General features: G+C 34.3%; 4 protein-coding genes, 1 long non-coding RNA gene and 1 pseudogene across 9 annotated transcripts; 4 read left to right on the top strand and 2 right to left on the bottom strand.

The window, feature by feature from the left end:
• Positions 1-626: 626 nt before the first annotated feature.
• Positions 627-9,255, top strand: LOC101243934 (uncharacterized). Of its 2 annotated transcripts, XR_743404.4 has the most exons (15): positions 627-759; positions 1,708-1,958; positions 2,069-2,097; positions 2,185-2,287; positions 2,764-2,935; positions 3,514-3,696; positions 4,104-4,261; positions 4,633-4,909; positions 5,045-5,259; positions 5,392-5,490; positions 5,588-6,096; positions 6,377-7,140; positions 7,476-7,674; positions 8,396-8,791; positions 8,875-9,255. XR_743404.4 is itself a non-coding variant. In XM_010328849.4 (14 exons), exons 2-14 carry the CDS (start codon positions 1,772-1,774, stop codon positions 8,564-8,566), a joined length of 3,066 nt encoding a protein of 1,021 aa, XP_010327151.1. In that variant the 5' UTR covers positions 627-759; positions 1,708-1,771; the 3' UTR covers positions 8,567-9,255. The 2 variants fall into 2 exon arrangements, 1 of the variants encoding a protein (XP_010327151.1); XM_010328849.4 differs by having other exon boundaries at positions 8,396-9,255.
• Positions 9,256-9,643: 388 nt separating this feature from the next.
• LOC101247071 (FACT complex subunit SPT16-like) lies at positions 9,644-16,000 on the bottom strand. Of its 2 annotated transcripts, none has more exons than XM_004248233.5 (2): positions 15,548-16,000; positions 9,644-13,135 (listed from the first exon to the last, which is right to left on the bottom strand). In XM_004248233.5, the coding sequence occupies exon 2, from the start codon at positions 13,107-13,109 to the stop codon at positions 9,927-9,929; it is 3,183 nt and encodes a 1,060-aa protein (XP_004248281.1). In that variant the 5' UTR covers positions 13,110-13,135; positions 15,548-16,000; the 3' UTR covers positions 9,644-9,926. The 2 variants fall into 2 exon arrangements, with proteins under 2 accessions (XP_004248281.1, XP_010327152.1); XM_010328850.4 differs by having other exon boundaries at positions 9,644-13,130; positions 15,548-15,783.
• A 1,013-nt stretch (positions 16,001-17,013) lies between these two features.
• On the top strand, positions 17,014-20,137 carry LOC101247371 (universal stress protein PHOS34). 2 transcript variants are annotated; one of them, XM_004248234.5, is made up of 3 exons: positions 17,014-17,989; positions 18,512-18,600; positions 19,879-20,137. In XM_004248234.5, exons 1-2 carry the CDS (start codon positions 17,272-17,274, stop codon positions 18,553-18,555), a joined length of 762 nt encoding a protein of 253 aa, XP_004248282.1. In that variant the 5' UTR covers positions 17,014-17,271; the 3' UTR covers positions 18,556-18,600; positions 19,879-20,137. The 2 variants fall into 2 exon arrangements, with proteins under 2 accessions (XP_004248282.1, XP_069146310.1); XM_069290209.1 differs by having other exon boundaries at positions 17,113-17,989; positions 18,512-18,595.
• A 404-nt stretch (positions 20,138-20,541) lies between these two features.
• LOC112939942 (U6 spliceosomal RNA) lies at positions 20,542-20,651 on the top strand (annotated as a pseudogene).
• Positions 20,652-23,774: 3,123 nt separating this feature from the next.
• Positions 23,775-24,969, bottom strand: LOC112940099 (uncharacterized). 2 transcript variants are annotated; one of them, XR_003243916.2, is made up of 3 exons: positions 24,830-24,969; positions 24,578-24,726; positions 23,775-24,092 (listed from the first exon to the last, which is right to left on the bottom strand). It is a non-coding gene; the product is annotated as an uncharacterized lncRNA (long non-coding RNA). The 2 variants fall into 2 exon arrangements; XR_003243915.2 differs by having other exon boundaries at positions 23,802-24,101.
• Positions 24,386-25,919, top strand: LOC104649503 (zinc finger protein HD1-like). Its single transcript, XM_026027719.2, has 2 exons — positions 24,386-25,047; positions 25,595-25,919. The coding sequence occupies exons 1-2, from the start codon at positions 24,512-24,514 to the stop codon at positions 25,701-25,703; spliced, it is 645 nt and encodes a 214-aa protein (XP_025883504.1). The 5' UTR covers positions 24,386-24,511; the 3' UTR covers positions 25,704-25,919.
• The last annotated feature ends 2,078 nt before the right edge of the window (positions 25,920-27,997 follow it).

The raw sequence follows: 27,997 nt of genomic DNA, 5'->3' as shown, positions 1-27,997 counted from the left end.
ATTGCATCGATAGAACCTTAATTTTAAAAATTATTTTAAGTTACGTAGTAAAGGGTTGTTTCATAGGACATATTAGATAAAATATTATTATTATTATTAATCTTTTGACGTATTTATTTAGGATTGTTTGGTAAAAAAAATATCCTAACTTGAAATATATATATATAAATTCATCTTTTCTACTTAAAAATTAAAATCTTCAAACAAAATTTTAAATCAAAATTTGTTTGCACAAAAAATACCAAACCTCAAAGTATATTTACAATTTCAAACACAATTTGTTGCAACTTCAAATTACATATATTTAAAAAAAAATAGAAGTGAAAAAAATAGCCACTTTTGAAGCACCATTATTCGAAAAATCAATATTATTACGATTCACTTTTAATTGTCATGAACTTATTATAATTATTTTAGAGTTAAATTATAATAACTTTAATTTATATTTTATGATGTGTTTTTATAATATGAATTTCTTTTATAATTTATAGTATCTTCTTACAATTTTGAGTATCTAAATTTTTATTTGTAATATCAAATCAATATAATGTAATTTAATTTTAAATTAGTCAAATTAATTTTTTTAAAACGCAAATATATATAAAAAAACCTATGGAGTTAAATTTACAAAGTATTTAATATTTAGCCCCTTCATATAATATATAAAAATAAAACTTTAGAAATATGAAATTGGGATTTTCCAAGCCTATACCCTTCATCAATTGAGCAGTTTCCGGTGAGCAAGAATCACTTTTTCCGGTAAGATTCCCGTCGAAATTGTAATGAAAATTAATGAGTTTTTGAAAACCCAAATGCAAAATACAGTTGTTTGGTAGCATGGAACTTTTTTTTTTTGATTTTGTGATATATTTTTTTTGTCTGTGTTGCTGTATAAATGCTCCTTCATTTTGGGTTTGGGGCATCTAGGGTTGTATTTTGTACTACTTAGTATTTACTGACAGTAGTAAAGGTGTTGGAGTTCTTCAATCTTGGTTTTATAATTGCTTGCTAAGGAAAGTTATGTTTTTATTTTTTGGATAATTATGGTGTTTGGGCAGCTTTCATTTTGCGCAGCTCGACTAATTCTAAGAGCGAAACAGGTATGAAGTAATTGTCTACCAAGGTTAGAACAGATGGAAGAAATCGCCTAGTGTTTTTTTTTGTCTCGGCTCACGGTGCTGAAGTTATGATTATATGGAAAATTCTTCTGTATACTGGATATGAGAAGCAATATTTGGATTTATACGGAAGATAACATTTCTATTTTAGACATATTAGGTTCCTATAGGATTGTAGATTGGTGTGTTAGCTCTTTTCGTTTTTGTTTACTTGTAAATATGGTCAGCGTAAAACCCATGTACTGATTTTTAATATATACAACTTGTTTCCTTCTCATTTAAAAAAAAAAAGGAATTTTTGTTGAATTAGTAACATTTGGTTTGATTTTCTAGTTGGTAATTACTGACATTAATAGAGGCGTTGATGTTCTTCAATCTTGATTGTGTAATTTCCTGATGATAAAGTTATGTTTGGTTTGGAATTGGTCTGCGTAAGAGATATTAAAAGCAATTGTTGTTGAATTTGTATCATTTGGTTCTTCAGACTATTTTTTTTATGTAGTACTGTAGTACATTTGCCACTCTTATTAATATTTTCTGTTCAAATACGTTAAGCTTCTTATAATGCTTGTTGCTCTTGTTAATCCAGTTAATCCTTTCCGACGATCAGAGACTAAACTTCCAATTATTGATTACTACTGAAAACCAGCAAAATGAAAGACAAAACTCCTCTGGGGTCTATGGAGAAGGAAGCAGAATCAAGGCAAAAGAGAGAGGTACTAGAAAAGGTGGGTCAGGTCATTGCCTCAATCAATGATGCCAAACACGTTGATCAAGTCATCTGTGCTCTTCATTCCCTCGCCCTTCGTCTTTTCCCTCTTGACTCCCACTCCCTCGCAGGTGTGTTCTCAGTGTTAAATAAACTTTTATGGTTGATTAATGTCTCAATTTCTGTCTAACGAGTAATGTTATATTTACTTAATCTTCTTCTAATTTTGGTCAATGTATAGGTAGCATTAGCGAGCAGTACAGGGAACAGGTATGTAGCTAATTTTTTCTGGACTATATTGTTATGTTTTCTGGGTTTTCTTTTCGTGTAATGATTTAATTGTTTTTTTCACTCAAGTTAACAAGTACGAGACTCCCGGATACACACGAGAGAGATGAATGGTGGCAGATTTTCTATAAAGGCCCTGCTTTCGCAACATTGGCTAAGATTTTGTTATATGGTGAGGTTGATAATCCTGGTCATTTAGTCAAATGACAGATCTCTTCTTTAAAACCCCAAGAGGATGTTTCTTTGAACTGTTTTTGTTTTTGTTTTTGTATTTCTTTTCTTGGTTTTCAGAATTAATTGTGAGGTGTAACTTCCGTATCCTTTGATTCATGTAGTTCGTTATCTTTAGTTTTTTTTTAAAAAAAAGAGACCCCGGAGAAAAAAATTCTACTTCTGGAATTGGTTTTAGGAAGTAATTGTGAATGAAATTTTTACTTCCTCTAATCTATGTTGCTCATTGTGTTTGTTGTATTCAGTTCACTCTTTGTAGAGTTACATAGACACATTTTTAGAATAATAATTGTTGCAATGATGCTTTTGTGTAAATTGATATGATTCCTTTGACAGAGAGCCTGCTTAGAATTATCATCTTGATGTATTGGTTGGTTTCTTAGTATGACAAGTCTAATCCTTTTTTTTTCTTTTCAGATGTGGCTTATGATTGGCTGACATGTCTCCCCATTTCTGCAAGGATGCACATCTATGATGTGTTCTTTTTGAGAGGCCAAGTTATTGAGGTTGTTCAAAAGTTAGCTCCTTGTCTACAATGGAGAGGTAGTAGTGATGATGACAACTGTTCCGTCCACTCAAATGCTGAAAGGTAGCAAAACATCTTCCACTTTGTGTGTATGTGGTTCATAGAGTACCTATTCAGTACATTCTATCTCTCTTTGTGGCAAGTTCTGGTAAAGTGAGAATGCAGTCTTAACAATTCTATGCTGTCATATACATACACATGAGATAGTTTTTCATTGGCTTTATTTCATTGCATTATGTTTCACTAAGTCAGACTATGAAGAATAAAATCGCTGTCTAGAAATGTGCAGGTGGAAAACTGTTAATATTTAGGCAGTTATCACTTCAGAACTAGCAACATGTTGTTTTAAATTTTAATTGTAGTCCCAAAATGAAATTGGTGGGAAGCTATACTATAAATATTATGTGAGTGGTTTTATTGTTGGTTGTTAGCACATTGCTTTGTTCTGCCCATAATATCTTTTCTGTTCGTATGGTAGTGTTATTCTGTCTCATTGTGGTGCTAATGTGTTATACTGAGCACTGATGTCTAATCATACAAGACTATGTAGACTTATTTGAATGGTGCAACACTCTCCCGTCTGAGATATGCTCACAAAGTAATGGCTTCCTTACTTCTCATCTATTAAACTCTTACTGCAGATTGCTTGTGCTTTGTTTGCTTGACAATATGGGAGTTACTCAGATTGCTCGAGAATTGTCTACCTACTGTCAGGAAGATCTTGCCCATGAAGAGCTCAAGCAGATTATATCCCTGGTGGTCCAGCTCCTTACATCTATACCTGATAAAGCACACGCAAGAACCCCAAATGCATTATCATCATAGTATCCTTTTTATTTATTTTTTTGGGATAAAGTTCCCTCTGACTAGATTGTCTGTTTTCATGCAGTAAGTACCTGTTGAATCTATTATGATGTTAAGTTGAGCTCCTCAAAATGAGCTGGAAGTTTTTTCAATAGTCTTGTGTCATGGTCAGAGAAAACAAAGCCAAAGCTCTCTCCCCCCCTCCCTGTCCTCCCCACGCTTGTGGGTTGTAAGCGGTTGTTCACTTTACAATTTAATTTCGTTTTCAATTCCTCTTCCTTCTGATCTGGCAGGGAACACTACTTGTGCCAATTACAATTTTCTTTGAAGCTTCATGGTTGCATACGTACTGTAGTTTCCTTCTCTTTGCTATTTATTCCTTTTTTGCCTCCTTGGTCTTGTTCCACTCTTTACCAGTGAATTTCAGTGTGTTCTTCAAGCATATCACCGCTCAACTTCTTGCGGGAGCACAAGAATGGGACAAGCTTTTAGATGGAGGAGATCACATTGATAAAAACAACTTAGGTGGTGTCATGCTGTTAATGGGTGAAGCATTTGCTCGCATTAGTCGGCGAGGATCAACAGGTACATTTGATCAACACAAGCAAATTGTTCAAAGAATCATAGTCCCTTTGTCCCAATTTATGTGATGCACTTTCCTTTTTAGGTTGTTCCAAGAGGAACGATACCTTTTTATATATATAGAAACAGTTTAAGTTTAAACTTCTGATTTTACTCTTAGTGAGATGATTTATAGCCACAAAAAATATCTATGGCTTGTTTTAGACCACAAGATTCAAAATTTCGTTGTTTCTTAAACTTTGTGCTCTGTCAAGCGTTTCGACTTGCATGACATAATTTGGGACCCGGGTGGGGGGGGGGGGGAGTACTTATGTATTTGTAAAAATAGTTTGATATATCAGTTTATAAAGTGGAATCAATTTCTGGAACTGTAGATGTGCTGTTAGGTGTAGTGGTTCCTGAAATACATAAACACGTACAGAGCTTCTTACCACCAAATTCGGATGTCCCTATGGATGAAGCATTTCAATCCACGCCTGGTCTGCGATTCTGGTTAAAGATGATGGAGTCAATAAAAGACCCTTACTCCTTAGAAAGAATGACCGAACAGCTACTCAAACAATTAGCAGCTCAGAACACAGGAGATATTGAAGCTCACTGGATTTTGTGGATATTGTTTCATCAGGTTTTCCATCAACAAGCCTCAGTTAGGTTGTGTATATTCACTATGCATTATATTATTATAGAATTTGGGTTCCTCTTTAATGTCTTGAAAAGATTGTTAATCTGGGATAGAACATCATGTTTTAAAATTGATGTATCTTTTTGTTCAATTTTCTCTTTCAGGTCCATGTTTCTTGAGAAATTCTTAGTGTGGAAAGTATTCCCTAGTAAATGCTTGAGATGGATTCTTCACTTTGCTGTTTTTCAGTGTTCCCCTGAAAAGTCCTCATCAGTAAAATCCTGTAACCTCCGTACTCTCTCAGAGACTCTTCAGCGTCTTGTGAAGACTTGGTCCAAACGGGATTTTGTGCAATCAATTCCAATTGAGCAGCAAGCCTGTATTCTTTTTCTTTTCTTGTAGCTGTAAATTTTGCATCTACTTTTTTTCTTTTGGTTGAGAAAAGTTGTAAGATGTGTATTTCCTTTAGGTTCTACTCCATATATTTATGTTTCCTTAATTTAAGATCCAGATATAACTGCTGCCTTAGGCCTTTGCTTAGAGAAGATGTCTAAAGAAGATTTAGATGCAACCAAGGATGCAATGCACTGTATTCTTGAAGGAGTGAGCTGTAAAATTTCGCTCTTACTGCTATTCAACAATATCTTTCTGGATGAACATTAACTAGTTGATTTAATTCTTCTTATATTTTTTATGGTTGCTAACAGGTAGGTTGGGAAGTACTGACCATTTGATTCGAAAAATGGCTAGCAGTGTTGCATTAGCATTTTCCAAAGTAATTGACCCCCAAAATCCTCTCTACCTTGACGATAGTTGCCGTGAGGAAGCTATTGACTGGGACTTTGGTTTATTAACCCCAGAAAAAAGATTATTGGCTAGGCCCACAGACATAGATGGAAATAAGGGTTGTTCAACCACAGCAGCTGGAAAGGTCAATATAGCTGCCAGCAGACATGATAATAAGATGACTAAAAAGAAGAAATTATTTGGATATGAAGCTGTTGATCCAGATGAGATCATTGATCCAGCATCCCTAAATAATGAGGTTGACTCTAGTAAAGATGATGATGATAATGCAAGTGAAACTTCCGAGTCCTCGAATGACTCGTCTTTGCAGCCATATGACTTGTCAGATGATGGTGCAGATCTAAAAAGAAATTTCTCACAGTTAGTGGATGTGATTGGAGCACTAAGGAAATCTGATGATGCTGATGGTGTGAGTTCAAAATTCTTATATCCATATATCAGACAATCTGTAGAGTGTTAATTTTGTCATCCTTCTAAGAAATGAACAAGCTTTGATGCCCTTTTTGTTTCTATGAATGATCTGTACCAGCGTATAGTAGAACGAGAATTGATCAGATAACTATAAGCTTATAGTTATCAAGATTACTAAAAATAATTTGGTCTTTAGTAATACATGTGCTCCGAGGTTATCACTGAAGTAGATAAAAAAGTTCTCTTGTTTGCCATTTTGACGTCTTTCCTCTTAGCAGATTGACCAGGCTATTGATGTTGCTGAGAAGCTTGTACGAGCTTCACCTGATGAGCTCAAGTTTTTAGCTTCTGATCTAACCAGTATCCTAATACAACTTCGCTGCTCTGATTCAACTATTGAAGGGGAAGAAGAGTCTTCTGAAGAGAAGAGACAAAAAGCGATTGTTGCTTTGATTGTCACATGTCCTCATGAATCTCTCAGTACACTAAATAAATTACTATATTCACCAAGTTTAGATATCAGCCAGAGGTTAATGATACTTGATGTAATGACGGAGGCTGCACAGGAGCTCGCAAACACAAGGATTTCAAGACTTAAACAACGGTCGAACGCTCTTGTATCATCCATTGGTGATGAAGCATGGTTCATGCCAAAACCTATTGGTCCTCCAGGAGCTGGCCCTTGGAAGGAAATTTCAACACCAGGGACTCCTTTTAACTGGTCTCATGGTTATGAGAGAGAACTTCCCCCTAAATCAGGTCAGATCAAGAGAGGAAAGACACGCCGTTGGAGCCTTCATTCAGCTTTACCGGTAAACCAGCTTGAATGGTCCCAGAATAAGTTTCCCCAGTATGCAGCGGCTTTTATGCTTCCAGCCATGGAAGGATTTGATAAGAAAAGGCATGGTGTAGATTTGCTTGGTAGAGACTTCATTGTTTTGGGGAAGTTCATCTACATGCTTGGTGTTTGTATGAAGTGTTCAGCCATGCATCCAGAGGCATCTATTTTGGCATCTCCTCTTTTGGAATTGTTAAGATCAAGGTAGTAACTCTTATATATGATGTCAGAGAATAATACCTTCTTACACAACTACCCCTCTAAACTTACAAATGTCTAGGAATAGAAGATGAGTTGTTACTGGAGAAAGAAAAATCTTTTCTTTTTAACTTCTAAAAGAAACTGCGTCCTTTATCCAAAAACTAAAAGAAAAAAGAAAAACTGTTATCTTTAACTGAGTATAAGTGACCTGACTCCATTTGTAATTGTTGGTTGGAATTGGACAATGCACTAGTTTGTCAGTGGGAATTCCAGTTCTGGTTCAATTTTTCCGTGTACATTTAGATGCGCTCTTAAGATTTCCCTCTCTATACTGGCAGGGAGATATCTCGTCATGTGGAGGCTTATGTTAGGAGATCTGTCCTGTTTACTGCTTCATGCGTACTGATTTCTCTTCATCCCTCCTCCGTGGCAGCTGCCTTGGTTGAGGGGAATTCTGAAATTTCAAAAGGACTTGAGTGGATTCGCAATTGGGCACTTCATATTGCTGAATCTGACATTGATAGGGAATGCTACACAGTAAGTCAAACGATCTAAATGTTCCCCTATAACTTCTGTTCTGTTTGCTTTATGCACACCTACAACTCGGTAGATTGTTAGCAGACTATGTTGTAGTCTTGTAGACACCACTAGTACCTTCCCCCCATTTCCAGGTACATATATACATATTTCAAGTCCTGATAGAGACTAAAGTCTTAAGTCTTCAAAGGCAAGTTTCTGTAATTTGTTTTCTGAAGGTGCTCATAAACTGACGGTATGTTTTTTTTTTAAAAAGCAAAAAAAAAAAAAGAGAAGAGAAAAGGCAGCCCGGTGCATGAAACATCCTGTGTTCATGCGGGGTACGGGGGAGGCCACATCCTAAGGGTGTGTTATGTAGGCTATCTACCTTGACGCAAGTATCCGAGGCTGATTCCATGGCTTGAACCGTAGCCTATAGCTCACACAGAGACATTGGGTCTTAATAGTGTGTCTGGCATAAGAATTATCTAGTATTGCTTGCAGGTTACTTAGTTATGATTACACTTTGCTTGTCCGGATAAATCTTCTCTTTTCTTAATGTCATTGCTTTTATGCTCTAACTGATATATCCAAGGTGTAGTTCTTGTTACCATCAATCTCTCCTTTTGAACAGTCTTCTAAACTCTGCTTGGTTTTGTTTTCTGGTCTCATAACCTAACACAATGTTTGAGTTTTTCTTTTCTGCTTTACATAGCCAACCTAATTTCTTCTAATTTTGCAGCTGGCTATGACTTGCCTCCAACTCCATGCTGAGATGGCGCTACAGACTTCTCGAGTACTTGAATCACCCGAAAACTTACACGGATCGAATAAGAGCAGTCTACCATCAAATATATTGAGGGGGGCTATCAAAATACCCAGTTCAAATGGTGGCATTCTTAGTGCCCCTTAGATATTATTGACATGCCTATCCTCCAGTTCCATCCGTAAATATCCAACCTCACCTTCATCATACTTGGCATCCGTCAGTACAAACGATAAAATGACTCTGCCTTTTTTCTATCTTTTTATGGTTGTTGCCATTGCCATGCAAGTGCTTTTACTCAATGAATTTCAGAACCTTACTAGGCCCCTGCTCAAGCTGTCTGATGCATCTCGGATAGTCTGGTTCAACAAGGTAAGTTTCTTGGAATCGAAAGGATGATACATGTTCTCGTTTTCTTTTAAGACCAACTTGTCATTTCGTGCATCAAAATGCAGCACAAAGCTTAGCAATGCTGAAATTCATTGGTTTGAGATCCTAAAGTTTGATAAATGTTGACATGTTAGCAACCTCCATTCGATGTAGCTTGCTGATATGATCCTGGTTAGCCCCGTTAACACAGAAATCATCGCGGAAGGATCAAAACGTCTGTTGTTTTCCTCTGAAAAATATGACTTTTGTGTGTTCTGTTTCCTTTTACCATATTGGTTTAGTATTTGTTTCCTACAATGGATGTCTTGTTTTTCCTTTCTTAGAATGTAATATTTGTCAAGCTGTATTTCAATTTTATGCTTTTCCCCTGCGTTACTCTTTTTAGCTGTTAAATGTAATACTAAAATATTTATGCCATTCATCACTAGTGTCACGTACATTGTTAATTTCAACTTCTTTTTTATACATTCACACTCAAAATTATTAAATCGCACGTGCTTCTATTTATAACAACTAAATGAGATCTAAACATCAAAAGTGAGTATAATATTACCACACTACAACAACCATGAAATTTTCAGACAAACGTCGTCACTATCATAAATTAGAGATTAGAGTGTGTAGTGTTAGCTTAAAGAATAGAAGTGGTCACATTCTAAACATTAAATGCATCGATACAAACTGATGCATGAATTGACATGTTCAAATGTCATTAAAGCTATAGAGCTAATTTCACAATCAATTAGCTTCCCAAATCCCAAGATGTAATGTGCAAACACAAGTAGAGTAACATTTCACTCTGAAATCAAGATGCAGATAATTCATGACCAGAACTAAGGAGAAGTTTCCAGTTGGAATTCAATATGAGAAGTTTGCGCGCACAGCCAACTGTAAACGCATACATAAAAACATGATATCTAGCTGAACGAAGGTAAACAGAAACATTTGAACCTGAACCTAGTCTGACAAACTCCACCGGCGTCTAACAACCCAAAGTGGAGTGCAAAGAGAAACAATTTAGAAGTAATATACAAGAGAAAACTGAACTTGATAACTAACTAAAACTTCCAAGGAAGACCTACTTGTAATGTTCTAAGACGGAATTGAATCAGCAAAACTACCTGAACTTCATTCGCTTAGAACCAGCAGAACTTGGACCGGATCGGGACTTGCCAAAGTTCTTCTTTCTCCTCCTCTCATCCTCACTGTCAGGTTCATCTCCTTTCTCCCTATCTGCGTTGCTTGCCTCCTTCTCCAACTCTTCCCATGTTTTGCCTTTTTCTTCCTCCGAGTCTTCATCTGAGTCTTCCTCTTCTTCCTCGGAATCCACCAGAGATTCACTATCAGAGGCTTCGTCTTCTGAATCTGACTCAGGTTCAGCGTCTGAGGGTTCATAGCCTTGGTCTGACTCCTCCGAATTTTCAGATTCTGAGTCAGAAGCATCTATGTTTAAAAATTCCCAACCACCTTCATCTATAAACCTTTGGGGATCTTCAGTTATGGTCTTCAGTACTTCACGCCAATTCAGGTTCATCTTGCTCTCATAATACTTGATGTCAGTTGTGTCAAGCCACTCCTTGATGCCATCAAGTGCAGAGACAGGAATTGAATCTATGCGCATGACATCACGCTTGAAGTCCTTGAAGACAATTGCCATATCAAAATTCTTCTGCCCAAATCCAACTCTCTCCAAGTTGACAATCTCAATATCACTTAAGGTTATTACGAGAAATGGGGTCTCTATCAGCTCAACCAAACAGCTTGAGGTTGGCACAATGAATGCTGATGATTTATAGGGCACCCCATGGAACCCAAGTTCTCTCAGAGGTTGATCAAACTCCAGGTCAAGTCCTTTAAGCTGGGGCTGGCTCCACACATCATTCACCCGGTTCACAAAATTCTGAAAGTCCATGTTGAATTTGTTCTTCCGATCTCTTTCTCTCTGTTCTTCCTCAATCTCATCTGGGTCATAGGCAGACCGCTTTCCACCTCCTAGTGTTTGCACCACATCCATTACCTCAACATAGAATTGCACATCCTTGGTTTTCTTGTTTCCTACCATTATGTGGTTATGCAGATGAAAGTGAAGAAGGGTAATCATCTCCTTCTCTGCTGGCTGGAAGAACGCATGCTTGATGTTGCCAAACATGATGTCAACACGCTCATCTGGTCTTGAGGTCGAGTACCGGAAACCATTAACATGAGCTTCCAATGTACCCGGAAGCTTTCTTGCACGACCACCAAAAGAGGGACGAATCGATAAGTCAGACAGCCTAACTGGTTTGAATTTATTCCCTGCAAGTACAAGCTTTTCCTGAGTCACCAAAGTTGCCCTTTCGGCTCTCTCAGACTCCCTGGCCATGACATTACGTCTAAGAGTTTTAATCTGCTGAACCACTTCACTTATGTGCCTTGGATCCTTGGAACGAAATGAAACTTCCTTCAGGTAAATAGCACTCTGATTCTTAAGAGCATTTGCATCAACAGGTGTAAAAGGGGTACCAGGAACATTGAAAATGACACGGATATAACAGTTACGGTTGGTATCCTGCTGGCTTGAAACAGTCTTAACAGTAGCCACATGGAAAGGAACCATAGTACCATATATTGGTAGAAGAATGGCTTCATTCTTTTGGTCAACCTGAATAGTCATATCCCTAGGAGGTGGTAGATCATTGATGCTCTTATACGCAACAAGGTCACTTGAGGCCTTAGCAGCACCCTTGTTATTCCCCGTTAAAGCTCCTCCACCAGCAAGACGACGAGCAGTTTCTTCATTCTTCTGACGGGCAAGTTCTGCTTGATGCTGCCTTCGGAGCTCTTCTTGGTTGTTTGACCTAAGTGTTGCCTTGGAATACAAGGCTTCCATCCTGCTTGAATCAGCTTTCACTTTAACGTCTTCCTCATCTTCCTCATCTTCATTGAAAGAATAGGCTACATCCTTCAAGGCTTTAGAGCTCAAATGAGTAACCACATCATGGCCATCATTTGTGACGATAACCGTATCTGCCAACAAAAGTGAAAAATTCTTACTCTTCTCAGTGGTGGTCCCAGCTTGCAAATTGTGGAAACCAAGTGACACGTTGAAAACCATTCCTGCTCTCACCACCTTATCATTCTTAGCATTGATGATCAAGCCAGACTCCCGGAACTCAAGACCAATCCCAGTCCCAGCAGACTTTGTCAGGTTGCTAACAAATTCAGGAGCATCCCTCTCAACCACTTCTAGAGCTGTTTGATACACGGAGCTAAGCTTGTTTCCAGGCTTCAATGCACCAATAGCTGCCTCGTGAGCTTTAAGAAGAACCTCATAAGCCTTGTTCTGCGTCGAAGTTGAATCAATGAGAAATGTTCTGGCAACATTTGAACAGTAACTGTTGTATCGTGATCCAACTGCACATATGATGACACTGGCAGAATCATAGTACAATTGTTCATCATTGCTTGTAGCACTAGGTCTAAGATCGAAATTCCCACCACTCTGGAAGATTGGGGGGTAACATATATCAACATTCTCAGCTTTCAGCTTCACCTTAATTTTTGCAGGTTCTAGAATAGCCTTTTCTGTGTCATCCATTAATAAAGAATGAGTTACTTTCTTCTCCTCATCAATAACTTTCTCAAGCTTTGGAACAACAAAGTTCTTCATTGCAGAAGCAGTCAAATATGCAGCTTTCTTCACATTTATTATCTCATTCTGTTCCTTCACAGCAAAGAGGTCAGCCAGCCCATTTGAGATATCACTAAGAGTAAGGCTTGAATTTCTCATCTTATCGGTCCATATCTCCAGGAGTTTTCCTTCAGGGGCCTCTCTTGCAATATATCCAATGACGACTGAACAATCAGGACCATATGACTTTGGCTGCATACAGATATTGTGAAGCACATTGTCCATTTGAGTAGTCCCATCCTCATTTTTCGCCTTCACATGCAGGATAACGTCCACATCCACAGCCTCTTTAGCAGCAGATTTTACAACACTAAGCAATGAGGCTTTCTTCTGGCTACACAGAAAATGTATTTGCTTGTCTCCGAAAACCATAATCGTCTCAGGAAACTCATAACCTAGCAACCAAATATTTAAAGCTGAGGATTTCAAGTATCTCAGGTCCTCCGAAGGTGGCGGTGTAGCTATAGCAAGGACATCAGAAGAGGCCCAAAGGTCATCCTTATGTTTGTGCCAGTGTGAATACAAGGCCTTCAGTCGCTTACTGAATGTATTCAAGTCAATTGTATAAGCATTTCCACCTGCTGAATTCCCATTTGAAGGTGCTCCATTTCCAGTTCTCTCTTGCACCATGGCCGTGTCAACAATTCTTGACTAACCTAGACAAGAAAAAAGAAAATATTCACATGTAAATTATTTAACAATGAAGAGGCAACATAATATGCACTCACACGTCTGTATACAGTGCCAGCTGATACTATAAAATTGCTGAAATCTCATTACTCTAAAAGAACTTCTCATTCAATGAGACAATTGCTACTATTTTAAAGGAGCATAATATACCCCCCCCCCCCAAACCCAAAGAGCTACCCGCAATGAGTTTAAACCAGCCTTCTTATAGTTACTTTGTTAGCAACAAAAATGACCAATTGATTCTCCACGCACAAGTCTTAAATCCAGGATAAGACGGTAAAAATTACATGGGAACAAAAAAAGAAAAACAGAAAATAGAATTCATTAATTTGACATCACAAAGTCTTAATCCATGATCTATAGGAAAAGCTATTTCTAACTAGTTTATAATTTATAATATGAACTTATGAATACATACATTAATAATTCTCTGCAACCCTCAACTATTCTCCTTGAGTTGTCCAAATGCACTATCTCATCCTTTCTACAGACAAATTTTCCTCCAGAATTTGTCAACTATGATTTGAACAAGATAGGGATACTTCATCATTTTTGATAGCAAACACCGAGGAGTAGATAGATTATTAGCTATATGTTCATTTGTATTATACATTAAAATTCAAAAGTCTATTCTCATTGAAATAGTTCTCAGGCACTCTTGAATATAAGTTTAATTCCGATGGTGTCGCAAGCCAGCTTTTCAGGCATTTCCTAATATAGTAGTATGTCACCCTCTCATTAAAATCTTCCGCATAAAAACATTCATTTGCTTGATCCTGAATTTTCTTTCCATATGCTGGGGAAGGTACCTCACCCTCACCTTTCTAGACATATTATTATATCCTCGGGTCAAGCACAAACAGAAGGAGAGAGAAAAGGTAAAAAAGAAAGAGGGGAAGAAGTCTAGTGATAGTTCTAACTAACACTTCTTTACTTGACTTTCATTTTTTGAGTGCTCTCTTCGTTCTATTGTTTGGATTGAAAGAAAGAAAAAAAATTCCGTTCTTTCTCCTCTTTACTTTTTTTGTTTTATCCCTACGACGAACTTTGTCTATGACCAATGGCCCACTTACTAAATAGGCATAAAAAAGCTATCAGAAAAGAACAAAAAAAATTCACCTAAAATTGAACTCGAGGAATTGCATTTTACCAGAGAGTTTTTAGAAAGGTTCTCCATTGGTATTGTTTATTTTTTTTGAAACTGATACTACATTGGTAACTCAAAAACAGAAAGAATAAATATATGTGCATACACGAGAAGGGCCCAACTACTTCTTCATTACAGGGGCAGAATACCAGTGCAACTTAACTTTGACAGCCAAAATGAATTCTAAATCATATTCTTCAGTTTATTGCCCTTATACATCCCAATTCCCAATCACCTTAAAAGAAAACAATGTGTCGCCTCTAGCACAACGAAGAGGTCCATTGGCACTTTCTTCTATTACCAAAATTTAAATCCTTTAAGTTCCATAACTGTTTATAACAAAGGAAACAAAAGGAACCCAAGTGCTTCTATCTATCAAATTTCTACATCTCAGATTACATATATTATTCTCACAATACCTAATTCTCTGCGGATTCCTAACAAATTAAAACCAACAAACTACTCACTTAAATATTTTAATTATCATGCTTAACTGAAAAAAGCAATTTTCAATAACTACAACAACAAAGTGCCTCCATATAAACCCCAACAGGTGAGGTTTACGGATGTCAGTCTACCTTGCAGGATAGATAAGTTGTTTCAGCTAGACCCTCGACTACAATGGCGGATCTAGGGGACATAAAGGTGTTAATACAAAGCTCCTCAGTAACAAATACAAAGTACATATAATGCATTTCTTCATGTTTTATTTATATAGATTTTGAATCACCTAAGCACAAAACTAGATGTTGACTCGTGGTCCAGGTTCAAAACCTAAGCACTACATTGCCACAACTCAGCCCAAAAAGAGATAAAAATTAAGCAGTAATAACAAAGAAACATAAAAATGAAGCAAAAAGAAGCAATTTTTAACTATATATTAGGAAAAAAATGCATGCAAACACTCTCATTCGGAGAATCGAAAAGGTTCCATCAATCACCGCCTGATATTCTGCACTTCAATTAGGGTTTTGCAAACAGAGACATGAAAGAGTGGTACTCATATCTGTCATGTACTACTTTTGGTGAAAAAACGTTACCTGGTATCTATAACTGATAAAAGACGGCAACAGATATCTAATGAATCTAACAAAAAATTAACCAAGTTGTACGAAAACTGACCTCAAAACCTCAAGACAGAGCAAAGGAAATCGATATGCAAACAAAAAATCAAAACAAAACGAAGGCAAAATGAAGAATTTTGAGCAAAAAAATGGAAGAAAAACCATACCTTGTTCGATGAGAAAGATGAAAGAGGAGAGTTTGCTGCTTCAGTTTTTTTAGGGATTTTTTTGTGAGAAAGAGAAGAAGGCCGACTGGATGCTTCTAGAGTTCCATTTTAATGGCGGATATGTACAATTACTGTTTTGTCCTTCTAGAGTTCTATTTTAATGGCGGTTAGACACAATTACATTTTTGTCCTTAAAAGAAATTAGATTTTGTGAAAAAGCAAAATCGGGTCACGTGGGAAGTGATTAGATATGATTCGACACAGTTTTAATATATCAAGGATATGATCCTAGATATGAAGATGTTTGATGTTGAGAACGGAAATAAAATATCTGAAGGTAGTTGAATGTTGACGTGTTATGTGTGAAAGAGACAAGGCTTAGCCTTTAATTTTCTAATATCACGCTATTGAAGAAAGAGAATTATAATAGATGATTAGGTGTTGACTTGACATAGTATCAATTTATCGAGGACGTGATTCAAGATATGAAGATGTTTGAGGGTTGATAATTGTAACAGAAGATTAGTTGATAGTTGGATGTTGATGCGCTATGTGTGAAAGAGGTAAGGCTTAGCTTCTCGCTTTCCTTGTCACCTTTTTTACGAAAGAGAATGTATGAGAGCTGATTAGATATGACTTGACATGATATCAACTTATCGAGGACGGAACTTAAGATACGAAGATATTTAAGTGTTGATAGTTGGATATTTGATGTGCTATGTGTGAAAGAGGTAAGTCTTAGCCTCTTGCTTTCATTGTCATTTCATTGACAATAAAAAACAACAAGAGGTGTTTAGATATGACTTGGTACAGTATCAACTTACCGAGGACATAATTCACGATACGAACATGTTAAAGAGTTAATAATTGAAATAAAAGGTTAGTAGATAGCTAGATGTTGACGTGTTATATTGAAAGAGGTAATTAAGACATAGCTTCATCCTTTCCTTATCTCGTTATTGATGAAATAGTATTATGGAAGGTGTTTAGATATGACTTGACACAATATCAATTTATCGAGGATAAGATTTAAGATAAGAAAATTTTTGAGTGTTGTGAACTATAATAGAATAATAGTAAGTAAATAAATGTTAGACGTGCTATGTGTAGAAGAGGTAACGCACTCCTTTCCTTTTATTGCTATTGATAGTACTATTACGTCATTGAATAGTATTTTTAATATATATTCAATGTGTGTTGTTATCCGTCGTTTTATTTTCTATGTATTTTGTTATTTGATTGTTATAATTTTCTTACAGTGCTTCGATAATATTCATTTCGAATCGAAAATATGTTTAGAAATAAAATCTCTATATCTACCGAGATAGAAATAAACTCTAGGCATATAAAAAGATGATTGTTGCAATGACGAGAGTCTATTATCTACCACAAGTAGACGTAAACGAGTTTTCGAGAAAAATTAAAAAATAATGTGTATCTTAGTTCAAAAACGATTTTTTTCTTCTAAGAAATAAAAGTGAAAAGTGAGAAATATCATTATATTTTAAAAAATCAATACAATTAAATAAGCACTATTTTAATTAATTTGATTCTTTAAATTTTTTTTAAAAATCGAACTTAATTGATTTGATTTTAATTAAAAACCTACTCAATGAGACCCCTAGTTATTACCATCAAAGAGGGACACTAGCAGTCAACATAGAAAAAAAAGGTCATTTCAATTGTAATTTTAAAAACCCTAACCCTAGCTCCGATCAAACAGAATGCAGAAACAGCCACCGCACACGGCGGATTCCGGCATGCCAAACCTCGCGAACATCAAAATCAAGTGTTCATCACCACGTTTTCCACCACCGACAACTCCTTCCGCCACCGACACTCCGACCGCCGGTGCGCAGCGCAAAATTGGAATCGCCGTTGATCTTAGTGACGAATCTGCCTTCGCCGTCAAGTGGGCTGTCCACCACTACCTCCGTCCTGGTGACGCAGTTATCCTTGTCCACGTCCGCCCTACCTCCGTACTCTACGGTGCTGATTGGGGTTCTGTTGATGTATCCATCGCCGATACTGATAACATAGAGACTCAAAAGAAGCTTGAAGATGATTTTGATGCGTTTACTTCTGCTAAGTCTTCTGATTTGGCTCAGCCACTTGTTGAGGCGCAAATTCCGTACAAAATTCATATTGTGAAGGATCATGATATGAAGGAAAGGCTATGTCTTGAGGTTGAGAGGCTAGGATTGAGTGCAGTTATCATGGGTAGTCGAGGATTCGGGGCTACTAAGAGAGGAAATGATGGGAGGCTTGGAAGTGTTAGTGATTACTGTGTTAGGCATTGTGTTTGCCCTGTTGTGGTTGTGAGGTATCCTGATGAGAAGGATGGTGGAAATGCTGCTCGTAAGGGCGGAGTTCCTGTGGCATCTGCCTCAAAAGAAAACGAGGAGGAAGGCGAGTACCATGATGCTTGTGATGGTCGTCAAGGTATGTGCAAAATTCATCCTAATGTTTGCTTAGTTATTTTCGGGTCTTTATATGTAAATTTATGCAATTTGCTGCTGGTTATCAGTTTGTTCCATTTTCTAATTGAAATGAAAGACCCTTTCATGTTTTATAATGTAAAATGTGGCACACTGCTGTCAACTCTGTGATTTGGCTGTGTGTTATACCAAAAGGAAAATTAGGTGGGTACTCCCCAAAATAGTCACATTCAAGAAAGGTAATGCCTGTTACAGTTTATGCATATGATTTTGACATGCAATAGAGTGCAGGAAATCCGTGATACTTGTAACAATTATGATATGTTTGGCAACAATATCGTTAGAGTATATAGCTTTAAAAGTTCCAAAATGTGAGTGCATTTTTGGAAAATGGAATAAATGACTCGTGTTGAAATGGGAACTTGAACTGAAGCACCCTCTTGAAAACTTAGTATTACAATGCTCAAACATGTGTTCTGAATCCTGAGGTCAATTTTGTTTTAAATTGTCATTCTCCATGAAGCAGGATCACAACCAGCCATAGGAAAAGGCTCGAGAACTGACAATTGACTTAGAGTTGCTTAAGAAGTCCTTTGAAGAGACAGTGAACGTAAGGTACAGTCATTACATTCATCTTAAAGTTCATTACTTTAGTCTTTAGATTATTAAACATTGTACTTTTGATGCTTGCGCCACTTACAAATGATAGTTGTATTGCTTAGGAGTAGAATTTAGGGCATGATTCATTTTTGGGGCCTATCTCTTTTTGTATGAGACAGTAAGGTTCTTGTTCAGTTACTTTTTACTCTTAAACATAAGTTTGTAAGAGGACTACAATTAGATGAAAGTTACACATATTTTCCCATTTGTTTTTTTATTATTGTTTCTCCCTTATTACCAAAAAAAACTTTCTTCCTATAAATAATTTAATTTGGCACCCTAGTGGCTGCTTCTGGTTTTAACAGTTAATGGAGTAGCTTTCTTAGGACTAGGTTGTGTGCTCCACCCTTGTAACCTGTAATAAGCTAAATGCTTCCTTGGTCAATGGATGAGACTATCAACCATGGTTTCCATGACAGATTTGAGGAAGATGTAATTTGTTGATAGCTATCTTTGTTGTGAAAGTTTCACTTTGGGAGAAAATAAAACATTGTATGATGTTGAAATAACAATTTTGACTAAGGAAACCGTAGCTCAACCTTGAACCAATTCATTTTGAGTTCCCAATTTTTGAACTTTAGGTCTTATGGAATTTTTCTAGTGTTCTCCTAAGCTTGATTTGCCTTTTGAATTGGTGGTTCGATGTTTATGAAATGCAGTTTAGCCACTATAAATTGGTTTTTTAGATTTGTGGGTGAACTGTGAAGTCAAATCAACTTTGTGATGTCACCAAAGATTAGATAAATGAGCCATGAATCATTTCTCTTCACTGAGATTTTTTTCAGGGCACATTGTGAAAGATTTTGGAGGAAAACAAACAATTCAAAATATCTAGGTTCGACGTTCCTGGAGAGTCAAATGATATATGAATATGTTACACAAAATCTATTTTGGATGAATGGAATAATAAACAAAGATTGTTATACATAAAATCAAATTGGATGGTTGAGATGTCAAAAAGGCCTTTCCTTTATCCAAGAGATAGTAGGTCTTTCAAGACAATTTGGTTTTGTCTGTGCAGATCGCATGAGAGAGTTGCAAACCAGTGCAACCAAGTAGCTATGTCTTGATATCTTATGAGTTATGCAATTAATATTCTAGCTGTGTCATGCATTATACATTTGAACCTTGTTTTTAAATCAATCCTCTACTCCCTTCCCTATCGACTCTATGGTTATTTGATGGTTCTCTTTGTTAACTGGGACTTTGATACTCCCGCTTCTTTGGTGACAGATTCCAGGTGCGGAAGTTGGGTTAAGCAATCCTTTTAGCCGACTTATGTGAAAACCACTTGGTATTTTGTTATATCCGGAGTCTCATCTTCTTTAACTGAATTGTGGTTTCCTGTCTTTCAGTTTAGTTTACAGTAGTTCGCTAGATGATGTTGTATCTCTAAAGATTGTTGTCTTCATAGAGTTTCACTTAAACCTGCCCCTTTTTATCACTTCTTATCTTTATGGTGCAAATATAAAATCTTACTTTTAAGATGTAATCTCTATGCTGCTGTTGCCCAGAACAGTTGGTTCTTGTTTCTGTTTTCGCTGTTCTGAAGGCAATGCATACTTTGCCTTCCGCAAGTTCTTTATTAAGCTTTATATGAATTTAAGCGTCTATCTGTGTAGACCTAAAGTTGGAAATAATCAAACAGGCTGTCACTAGTTTCTCTAGAATGTACTTCCAAGTAAAGAATTGAGATAAGAAAGGGATATCATCATTTAAGAGAAAGTGCATGGGCAGAGGGGATGTACTTTCCCTAGTTAATAATAACCACAAAGTTTGGTCTGTTGAAACATTGAAGTCTTACACTTGGAAAACAGTGGTCCTATTACTCCTTTCCCTCATACAACCCCCCATCAAAATAAGACAAAGCATGGGGTTTGGTTGGGTGGGGTGGGGGTCGATTTTGATTTATATGACATCCGATAAAATTGGAACGATACAGAGAAGATTAGCATGGCCCCTGCGCAAGGATAATCCGCACAAATCGAGAATTGGTCAAAAGAAAATATCAAACACATTGTTTGATTTAGGCTATCTAATTTCACAAATAGAGTTTAGTGAAGGTGGTGTGTGTGCAGCTTCACTCGTGCTTTGTAAAGGTAAAACGATTGTTTCTGATAGACTTTTCGCTCGACTAATCATATTATTTTGATTATTCACAAAATTTAAGGCAAAATAAATTAGAACAAGAGAGAGCCTTTAAAAAGATGTCATTGTTTGGACAAGCTCCCTTAAAGTAGTTATTAATAAGTTATCCACTTTATACATAAAAGTTGAACATAATCCAATAAGAAATTAAAAGTTCAAATATATGATAAATTGAATTATAATTTGAGGTTAGGGGTTACAAAAATTAGCTCAGAATTTGAGCTAGCGATTGATTTATTTATTTATTAACTTAGATCATTATTTCCAATTCATTCTAACCAATCAAAAATTAGGTTAGAAAAGCAAACTAGATAGAAATAAAATTTATATACATATTATTTTCTTTCGATCCCACTTGATCGTTTAAATTCAGTTCGATCCGTTCATTTGATGTTTTCTAATTGAGCAACACGTGGTAGAAGTCTAAGTGCTATTTTATTCCCAATTTTGTTTTATGCAGAATATAAGGCTCACAATAAATTCAATTGAATGAGCATAGTTCATGTATATGATGGGTTCCTAAGGGACAAAATAGAAAAGTCATTGCAAATTTAAAAAACAAAATCAAATGTGCTTTTTACTTTTCTTAAAATTTTGTATTCAGTTAAATACGATCATATAAATTGAAATGATAAAATAAAATTTATACAGTCTTATATATTATTTCACATTACTTATACAAATATAAATAATGTACCTTATGTAAAATAAATAAGAAAAAATATATACTCTTCAATTATCGTAAATAATGGAGATAGTCTCATTGGTCTTGATGCAAAGCACCTCTTATCCACAAATCAAAGAATAAAATAATATACGAAAAGTGATAATATTTATCTCTCTATTATCAAAAATAAGTTATTTTCAAATAATTCTCAATAAATATATTCATCCAATCATACTTTGGAACTATAATTAACTCTACCTTATCAAAATTAATTATATTTACTCATCACTCCTTTTTAAAAAATACTTTATTTTATTTCAATTTACGTGATACTTTTCATTTTTTAAAAATTAAACAGTTTAAATTTGATTAAAAATTAATTTTGAAATATAAATTATATATTTTTAAATTACGTAAAAAGTACTATAATTCAGAATGATTGATAATTCAAAATGTTCAAAAAATTTATAAAATATTTACTATTAAAGATAGATTTATTCAAATTTTGATATCCGAAAAGTATCACGTACGTAAAATTGAAGTCGACAAAGTTAAGCTTTGTCCATGTCAGCAAGGCTAGAATCTCGAGGAAGGAGAATTATACTCATTTGATGCCACATCAGACATGTTCACGTGGTCTAAAATTCCATGTCATCAATTAAAATAAACAAAAAAAATTGTCCACCAAGTATTTTTTTATTATTCCTCATCCCATACAAATTAAAATCATAAATTTTAAAAAATCTTATCTTGTGACTATATATTACTTTATAATTTCTTCTTTTATAAATAAAATTATTGTACATCATACAATAATTAGAAATAATTTCTTTATCTTCACGAGATAATAATAAGAATGGTGTCATTCTATTCTTTCTATCGATAATTAAAACTAATTTTTTTATCTTCACGAGATAATAATAAAAACGGTGTCGTTTCATTCTCTCTATCTTTTTTTTTTAATTAATCCAAGATAAGATAGAGCATGTAGATTAGGGTTAGATTATTTTGACACCCTTATCCAAGTCAATTCTTTTTCCCTTTTGTCCCCTTATCCAAAACAATTGTTTTTTTTTTCTTTCAATTGTAACCAAAAAAATAAAAAATAAAAGTTTTTTTATTTGGCTAATAATTCAAGAATCAAGATAATAATAATAATAATATAAAAGGCCCATACTCCAAAGATAGATATGAATATATATTTTTTGGATTATGGGTAGAAGGTGGACTTCACATGGTTCAATCTTTTATGTGGACTAAAAATGGCCATGTAAGCAAATGTGACTAGAACTTAAATTCATTGGTTATTATATGTTTATATTATATTATATTATATTATATTATATTATATTATATTATATATAATAATAACTTAGGCTATACATAGCCCCTTGCATTTTAAAAAAAATATATCCTTTCAATTTTAGAGTAATGAAAGCTACCAATTATCTTCTTTTAGTTTCAATTTACATAAAGATAAAATAAAATAATAAAAATAACATACATAGCCTCTCTCACAATAAAGATGATTTTGAATTTTTAGCCATTTTGAGTTATATAATTATATTAAGATAAGGTTTAGGCTGAATTTATTAGATTTTGATTGAATTTATAATTCAAATTGTATATTTGTTTCTGATTTATAAATAGTAAATGTATCTTATATAATCTTTTCAATAGAGATAAAATACGCTAGATGATTTCTTTTTATTTTATTTTTAATTTTGGTGGATAGAGTTATTTAGTACATGTCGCTGATAAGACGTGATACCTGATAGATACTTCGTAAAATTAATCGAGGTATATGTAATCTTGATTGAATAGCGTGATTATAAAAAAAATACCTACTATAATCTTAGTACCTTCAATGGAAGTAAAATAAAAAAATTCTAATACGATTTATTTTGAATGAGCTTTATAAGACACGAGTTATTAGGTAAATATAATACTCTTCTTTTGCTAATTAAATTTATAGTGTATGTTTTGATTCTTATGTCTACTTTATTTTAAAGTTCTTATGAATTGTTTGGTTATTTTGAATTGAATAGAAGAAGCTATTTTGTGGTTGAGATAAGTTTGACATATTCTATGAGATTAACTATTTAACCTTTTTACGAAATAATTAATCACAAAACTGATTAGTATTTTTTATCAAGTATAGTTCAATAATTTTACATTTTATCTCAAGATTGTTACATCATATTTTATTAACTAAATAAATCTTTACTTCTTTGTAGTTCAAATTTTTTAATTCATACCCTCATTAATTTCAATAATCAACACAAAATTGCTAGCTAATAGCATATTCACGATCTGAAATCAAGTCACGAGCGAGCAATGATTGAAATGGAAATGCTAAAATTGACAAATCAATCATATAATTTATTCTTCAAACTGAACGAACTAACTTGCTCAACTCTTGATCTGTTTTTCATTACCGAAAATGATTCTTAAGATCAAAATCACATCTTGTATCTTGTTGATTATCCCTCAAATAGAATGACCATGACCTGCTTAATCCCCGATCCACCTCTAATTACTGAAAGTGATTCATAAAGTCGGAATCACATCTTATATCTTGTTGATTATCTCTCAAACTGAATGAATTTCACCTACTCCATCTCTTATCTCCCTTCAATTACTAAAAGTAAATTCAGAACATTGAAATCATATATTATATCTTGTTGATTCGCTCATTTAACAACTATCGTAAACAAGTACTAAACTCAATATCGAACCCCTAACACGAAAATCTCCTTTCTATATCCCATTATCATTTTCATACTGGCGATAACTCCTTCACGTAAACTCAATAACTTTTTTCAATCTCGAACCAAACACCAAACAAATACTCCATTTTGGTAAAAGAAAAACTTTCATAACCCACCCCACCCCCACCCATGAAAAATATCAAATATATATATACTAGTATAAAAATAGTTGCAATTTTCTCTCTATTCAAAAACTCCAAAACCCCCAATTTTAAACATTCCTTTCAAAAAAAACCCTAAAATTGTTTGAATTTTTTGATTGATAGAAAGAGAAGTGAAGATGATGAATTGTGAGTTATGTGGTGAGAACAAATCAATGATGTATTGTGAATCAGATCAAGCTAACCTTTGCTGGGATTGCGATTCGAAAGTTCATTCTGCTAATTTTCTCGTAGCTAAACACTCGAGAAATCTCCTTTGTCATTCATGTCAAAATTCAACTCCATGGAATGCCTCTGGTCCAAAGCTTTCTCCTACTTTCTCTCTCTGCAATTCCTGCATCCAAAACCCAGATCCAATTGAACAAATTGGGGAAACAATCGAAGAAAATTATCAAACCGAAGCGGATAATGATGAAGATGAATACGTGAGTACTGACAGTGAAATCGATGATTATGACGATGAGAATCAAGTTGTTCCTTTATCTTCTTCTCCGTCGAGTGATTTCTCTCCCTCGCCGTCGCCGGTGCGTTCGGTGAGTTCTTCCGGCAGTTATGGAGATTTATCAGCTATCGGAGATTACGGCGGTGGCGCGACGGCGGCTGATAATTCATCTCCGTGGAAGCGAGTAAGGGAAAGTGATTGCCTACATTTTGAGGTAATTATGTATTTAAAAGAGCGGAACAAAGCTAGAATTTTAAGTTTATAAATTATAGTTTTTACGGGATAGTTGATTTTAAAATATAAATACGAAGTTTACGAGTTATTGAGTTTTGTCGAATGCGTAAGTAAGATTTTGTAGTTCCGTCTATACATCGACGATAACAATATAGAAAGTTTAGTCTCACGAGTGATGTTTGAGAATAGTAAAATGTACATATTATTAGAGAGGTTGTTTTCGATAGACTTTTGAGTCGAATGCATTTGACATTCTTTTTCTTCAAATAGAAAAGGAAGGTGATGTGATTTGGTATTTGATCTATCTTCGGATTGAACTCATTTTGATCCAAACAAATTTTAGGTGAACGAACTCGTATCAAATATCGATGTTTAGTTTCATGTTAGACATCAAGTTTGACTTCAGTTCGTTCAATTGTCACCTCTAGTCCGAGGACATTAATACATGCATGTGCGTTTGCAGTTTATATGTTGAATCCGTCTCATTATTGTGATTTTTCTAACGTTACGATTAAATACGATTACCGGATGAAGAGGCATGTTCGTCGAGTTTGTTGTTGGAAGAGAACAAGAGAACATCTTCATCCATAGGGTTCTTGAGACCAATGAAGGTGCTTCGAACCAATGATTACTAACATACTCAGTGTAATTTCATAATTGAGGTCTGAAATTATATCGTCGTTATTATGCAAAATCTTGTTTCTCTACGATCGATCATTTGACTACAAAGAGAAATACACAAATAGAATTATACATTTTCCTTTTCATGCTTCTTATTTTTTTTCTTCTTGATTCTCTTTGTAATTTTACTTGGAAGAATTAGTGAACCAAGATCCATTCTTTTCTTGGAACTTCCAATTGTGTTTATATTTTTTTCCTTTTCTTATTTAACCGTATCGCGTAGGGGGAATCGGTTCCTCCTACCCTCCACCCCCGAATTGAGATCTCAGGTTCAGAATGAAAGGATCTCATTCATCCACCACAATCGTTGGTGATCTTTAAGGACTCAATCATATTCAAATTTAATGTGTCGCAAGAGAGAAGTGTTTCCTAGCTACGAAGAATGAATTTCTCTATTTTCAAGTCTCGAATCAATAACACAGGGTTAACGATGAAAGAGTCTTATGCATCTCATTACATTCTTAGGTGATTGAGGGTCATTTAGATTTAATCATTATTAAAATTTCTATTTTCAAGTCTCGACCTGACGCCACGTATTAAAAATTGAAAGAATCTCATTTGTTTCATCACATTTCTTAATAATTTTTAGGAATTTAAACTTAATGCGTTTTTCCTATAAAAAAAAAGTTTAAAAGTGGAAGAAAAAATGAATGGTGATACACGGTTTCCCCAAAAAAGATTTTTCGTGGCATAGAATTAGTCAATTTGTGGAATTTGGAAGACAAATTTGATTAGTCAAATTTTTTATTTAGAATTTTGAAATTTCTTTTGGTAGCTTTATTTATCTCAGAATTCAATTAAATTTAAATTTATATGAAAAAAATTTCAATAAAAAAGTAAAATACTTCATAATGATAAAGTAAAATACTTCGTAATAATGACAATTCGTACTCAAAATTTGAATCGGATAGAGTTTCAAAGTTGAAAAACAATATTTGTATGCAAAAGGGGATTCTCTTAATTTATTAGATGGTTATATCGGGCTTTTCTTTGATCAAAATTGCTTTAACGATATTGAATTTTGAAAAAGATCTTTTGTTCCTGTACTATTTAATAATATATTTTAAAGGTATATATGTATCCACATGGACATCATAAATTTGTATCATTATAATAAAAATGTGTCCACGTGGATACATATATATTTAAAATACACTATTAAATAATGCTGGAGAATAAAAGATTCTTTTCAAAATTAGTCGTTACAATAATTTCGATCAAATTTAAATATATTTCAAATTCTTTTCCCTTTAGAGTAGTATAACTTTTAATTATTTCTCATGTCATATTTTACATTTCAAAATATAGTTGGTTAAATTTATGAATGAAACAGAACATCGAATAAAAAACTTTAAAGGTCATAGATTTAAACAATATGATATTTATCCATTTTCTATTTATAAATTCAAATTTGAAATACTGAATTAGAACGGTTTGCCTAAGAGTTAATTAGTAACTCGTTATATATTTATAATCCATAATCAAATATATATATATATTTGGTCGTCTCAACAAGTCTGGATATCTAAGACTAAACTTTATAGCGAGACCTTATTATTTTTAGTTTTCAACTTTATCATTTAGAGTTGATATACCCCTTGTTATAAAAGTGCTCATATATGCCCTTACCGTTATACAAACGGCTTACATATACCCCTACCGTTACCAAATGACTCACATATATCCTTTATTTAACGAAAGTTAAAAATTTAGTTTTATATTTATATTTATTACTTGTAATTTTTTTTAAAAAATTATTTAGGAGTATATATGATTCTTCTATCAAAGTTCAAGGTATATTTAATTATTTTCATACATAAATTATTTTGTGACTTCTTTTATTATAATTATTTGAGTTTCTTATTCTTATTTTGTTTTTTTCTTTCATTCCTTGGTTTAAAGAAAAAAATTTAAATTATTTTTTTTTGTGTATTGTAATTTAATTTTGTATTCAAAGAAAAAATTTGGTTATTTACAATAATTTTGCAAGAATATTAGTGAAACATAAATAAATTTGATTATCATAATAATAAATATAAATTAGTCATTGAAACAAAAAAAAGTCAAAAAAAATATATTTGACGAGTATTAAATTTACTCATATGGGATTGTAGTTTTTAGGAAAAAAAATTAAAAATTTAGATTAATTTTTTTTTTCATTTCCGTTAGAGGAAAAGGGTAACGAAAAAGGGTATATGTGAGCCATTTGTTTACAAGTAGGGGTATATATGAGTCACTTTCATAACAA

Source organism: Solanum lycopersicum, chromosome 10, assembly GCF_036512215.1.
Source record: "Solanum lycopersicum chromosome 10, SLM_r2.1".
NCBI classification, from domain to species: domain Eukaryota; kingdom Viridiplantae; phylum Streptophyta; class Magnoliopsida; order Solanales; family Solanaceae; genus Solanum; species Solanum lycopersicum.
The sequence above is the reverse complement of the archived record's forward strand: the minus strand, read 5'-3'. Positions and strand labels throughout refer to the sequence as shown.

Bases quoted from the DNA above. Each gene is read 5' to 3' on its own strand.
- LOC101243934 (XM_010328849.4), top strand. From the start codon at position 1,772: ATGAAAGACAAAACTCCTCTGGGGTCTATGGAGAAGGAAGCAGAATCA. The intron at 2,936-3,513 runs GTAGCAAAACAT...CTCTTACTGCAG, and splicing joins GTCCACTCAAATGCTGAAAG to ATTGCTTGTGCTTTGTTTGC. The intron at 7,675-8,395 runs GTAAGTCAAACG...CTAATTTTGCAG, and splicing joins TTGATAGGGAATGCTACACA to CTGGCTATGACTTGCCTCCA.
- LOC101247071 (XM_004248233.5), bottom strand. From the start codon at position 13,109: ATGGTGCAAGAGAGAACTGGAAATGGAGCACCTTCAAATGGGAATTCA.
- LOC101247371 (XM_004248234.5), top strand. From the start codon at position 17,272: ATGCAGAAACAGCCACCGCACACGGCGGATTCCGGCATGCCAAACCTC. The intron at 17,990-18,511 runs GTATGTGCAAAA...TCCATGAAGCAG, and splicing joins TGCTTGTGATGGTCGTCAAG to GATCACAACCAGCCATAGGA.
- LOC104649503 (XM_026027719.2), top strand. From the start codon at position 24,512: ATGATGAATTGTGAGTTATGTGGTGAGAACAAATCAATGATGTATTGT. The intron at 25,048-25,594 runs GGTAATTATGTA...AATACGATTACC, and splicing joins AGTGATTGCCTACATTTTGA to GGATGAAGAGGCATGTTCGT.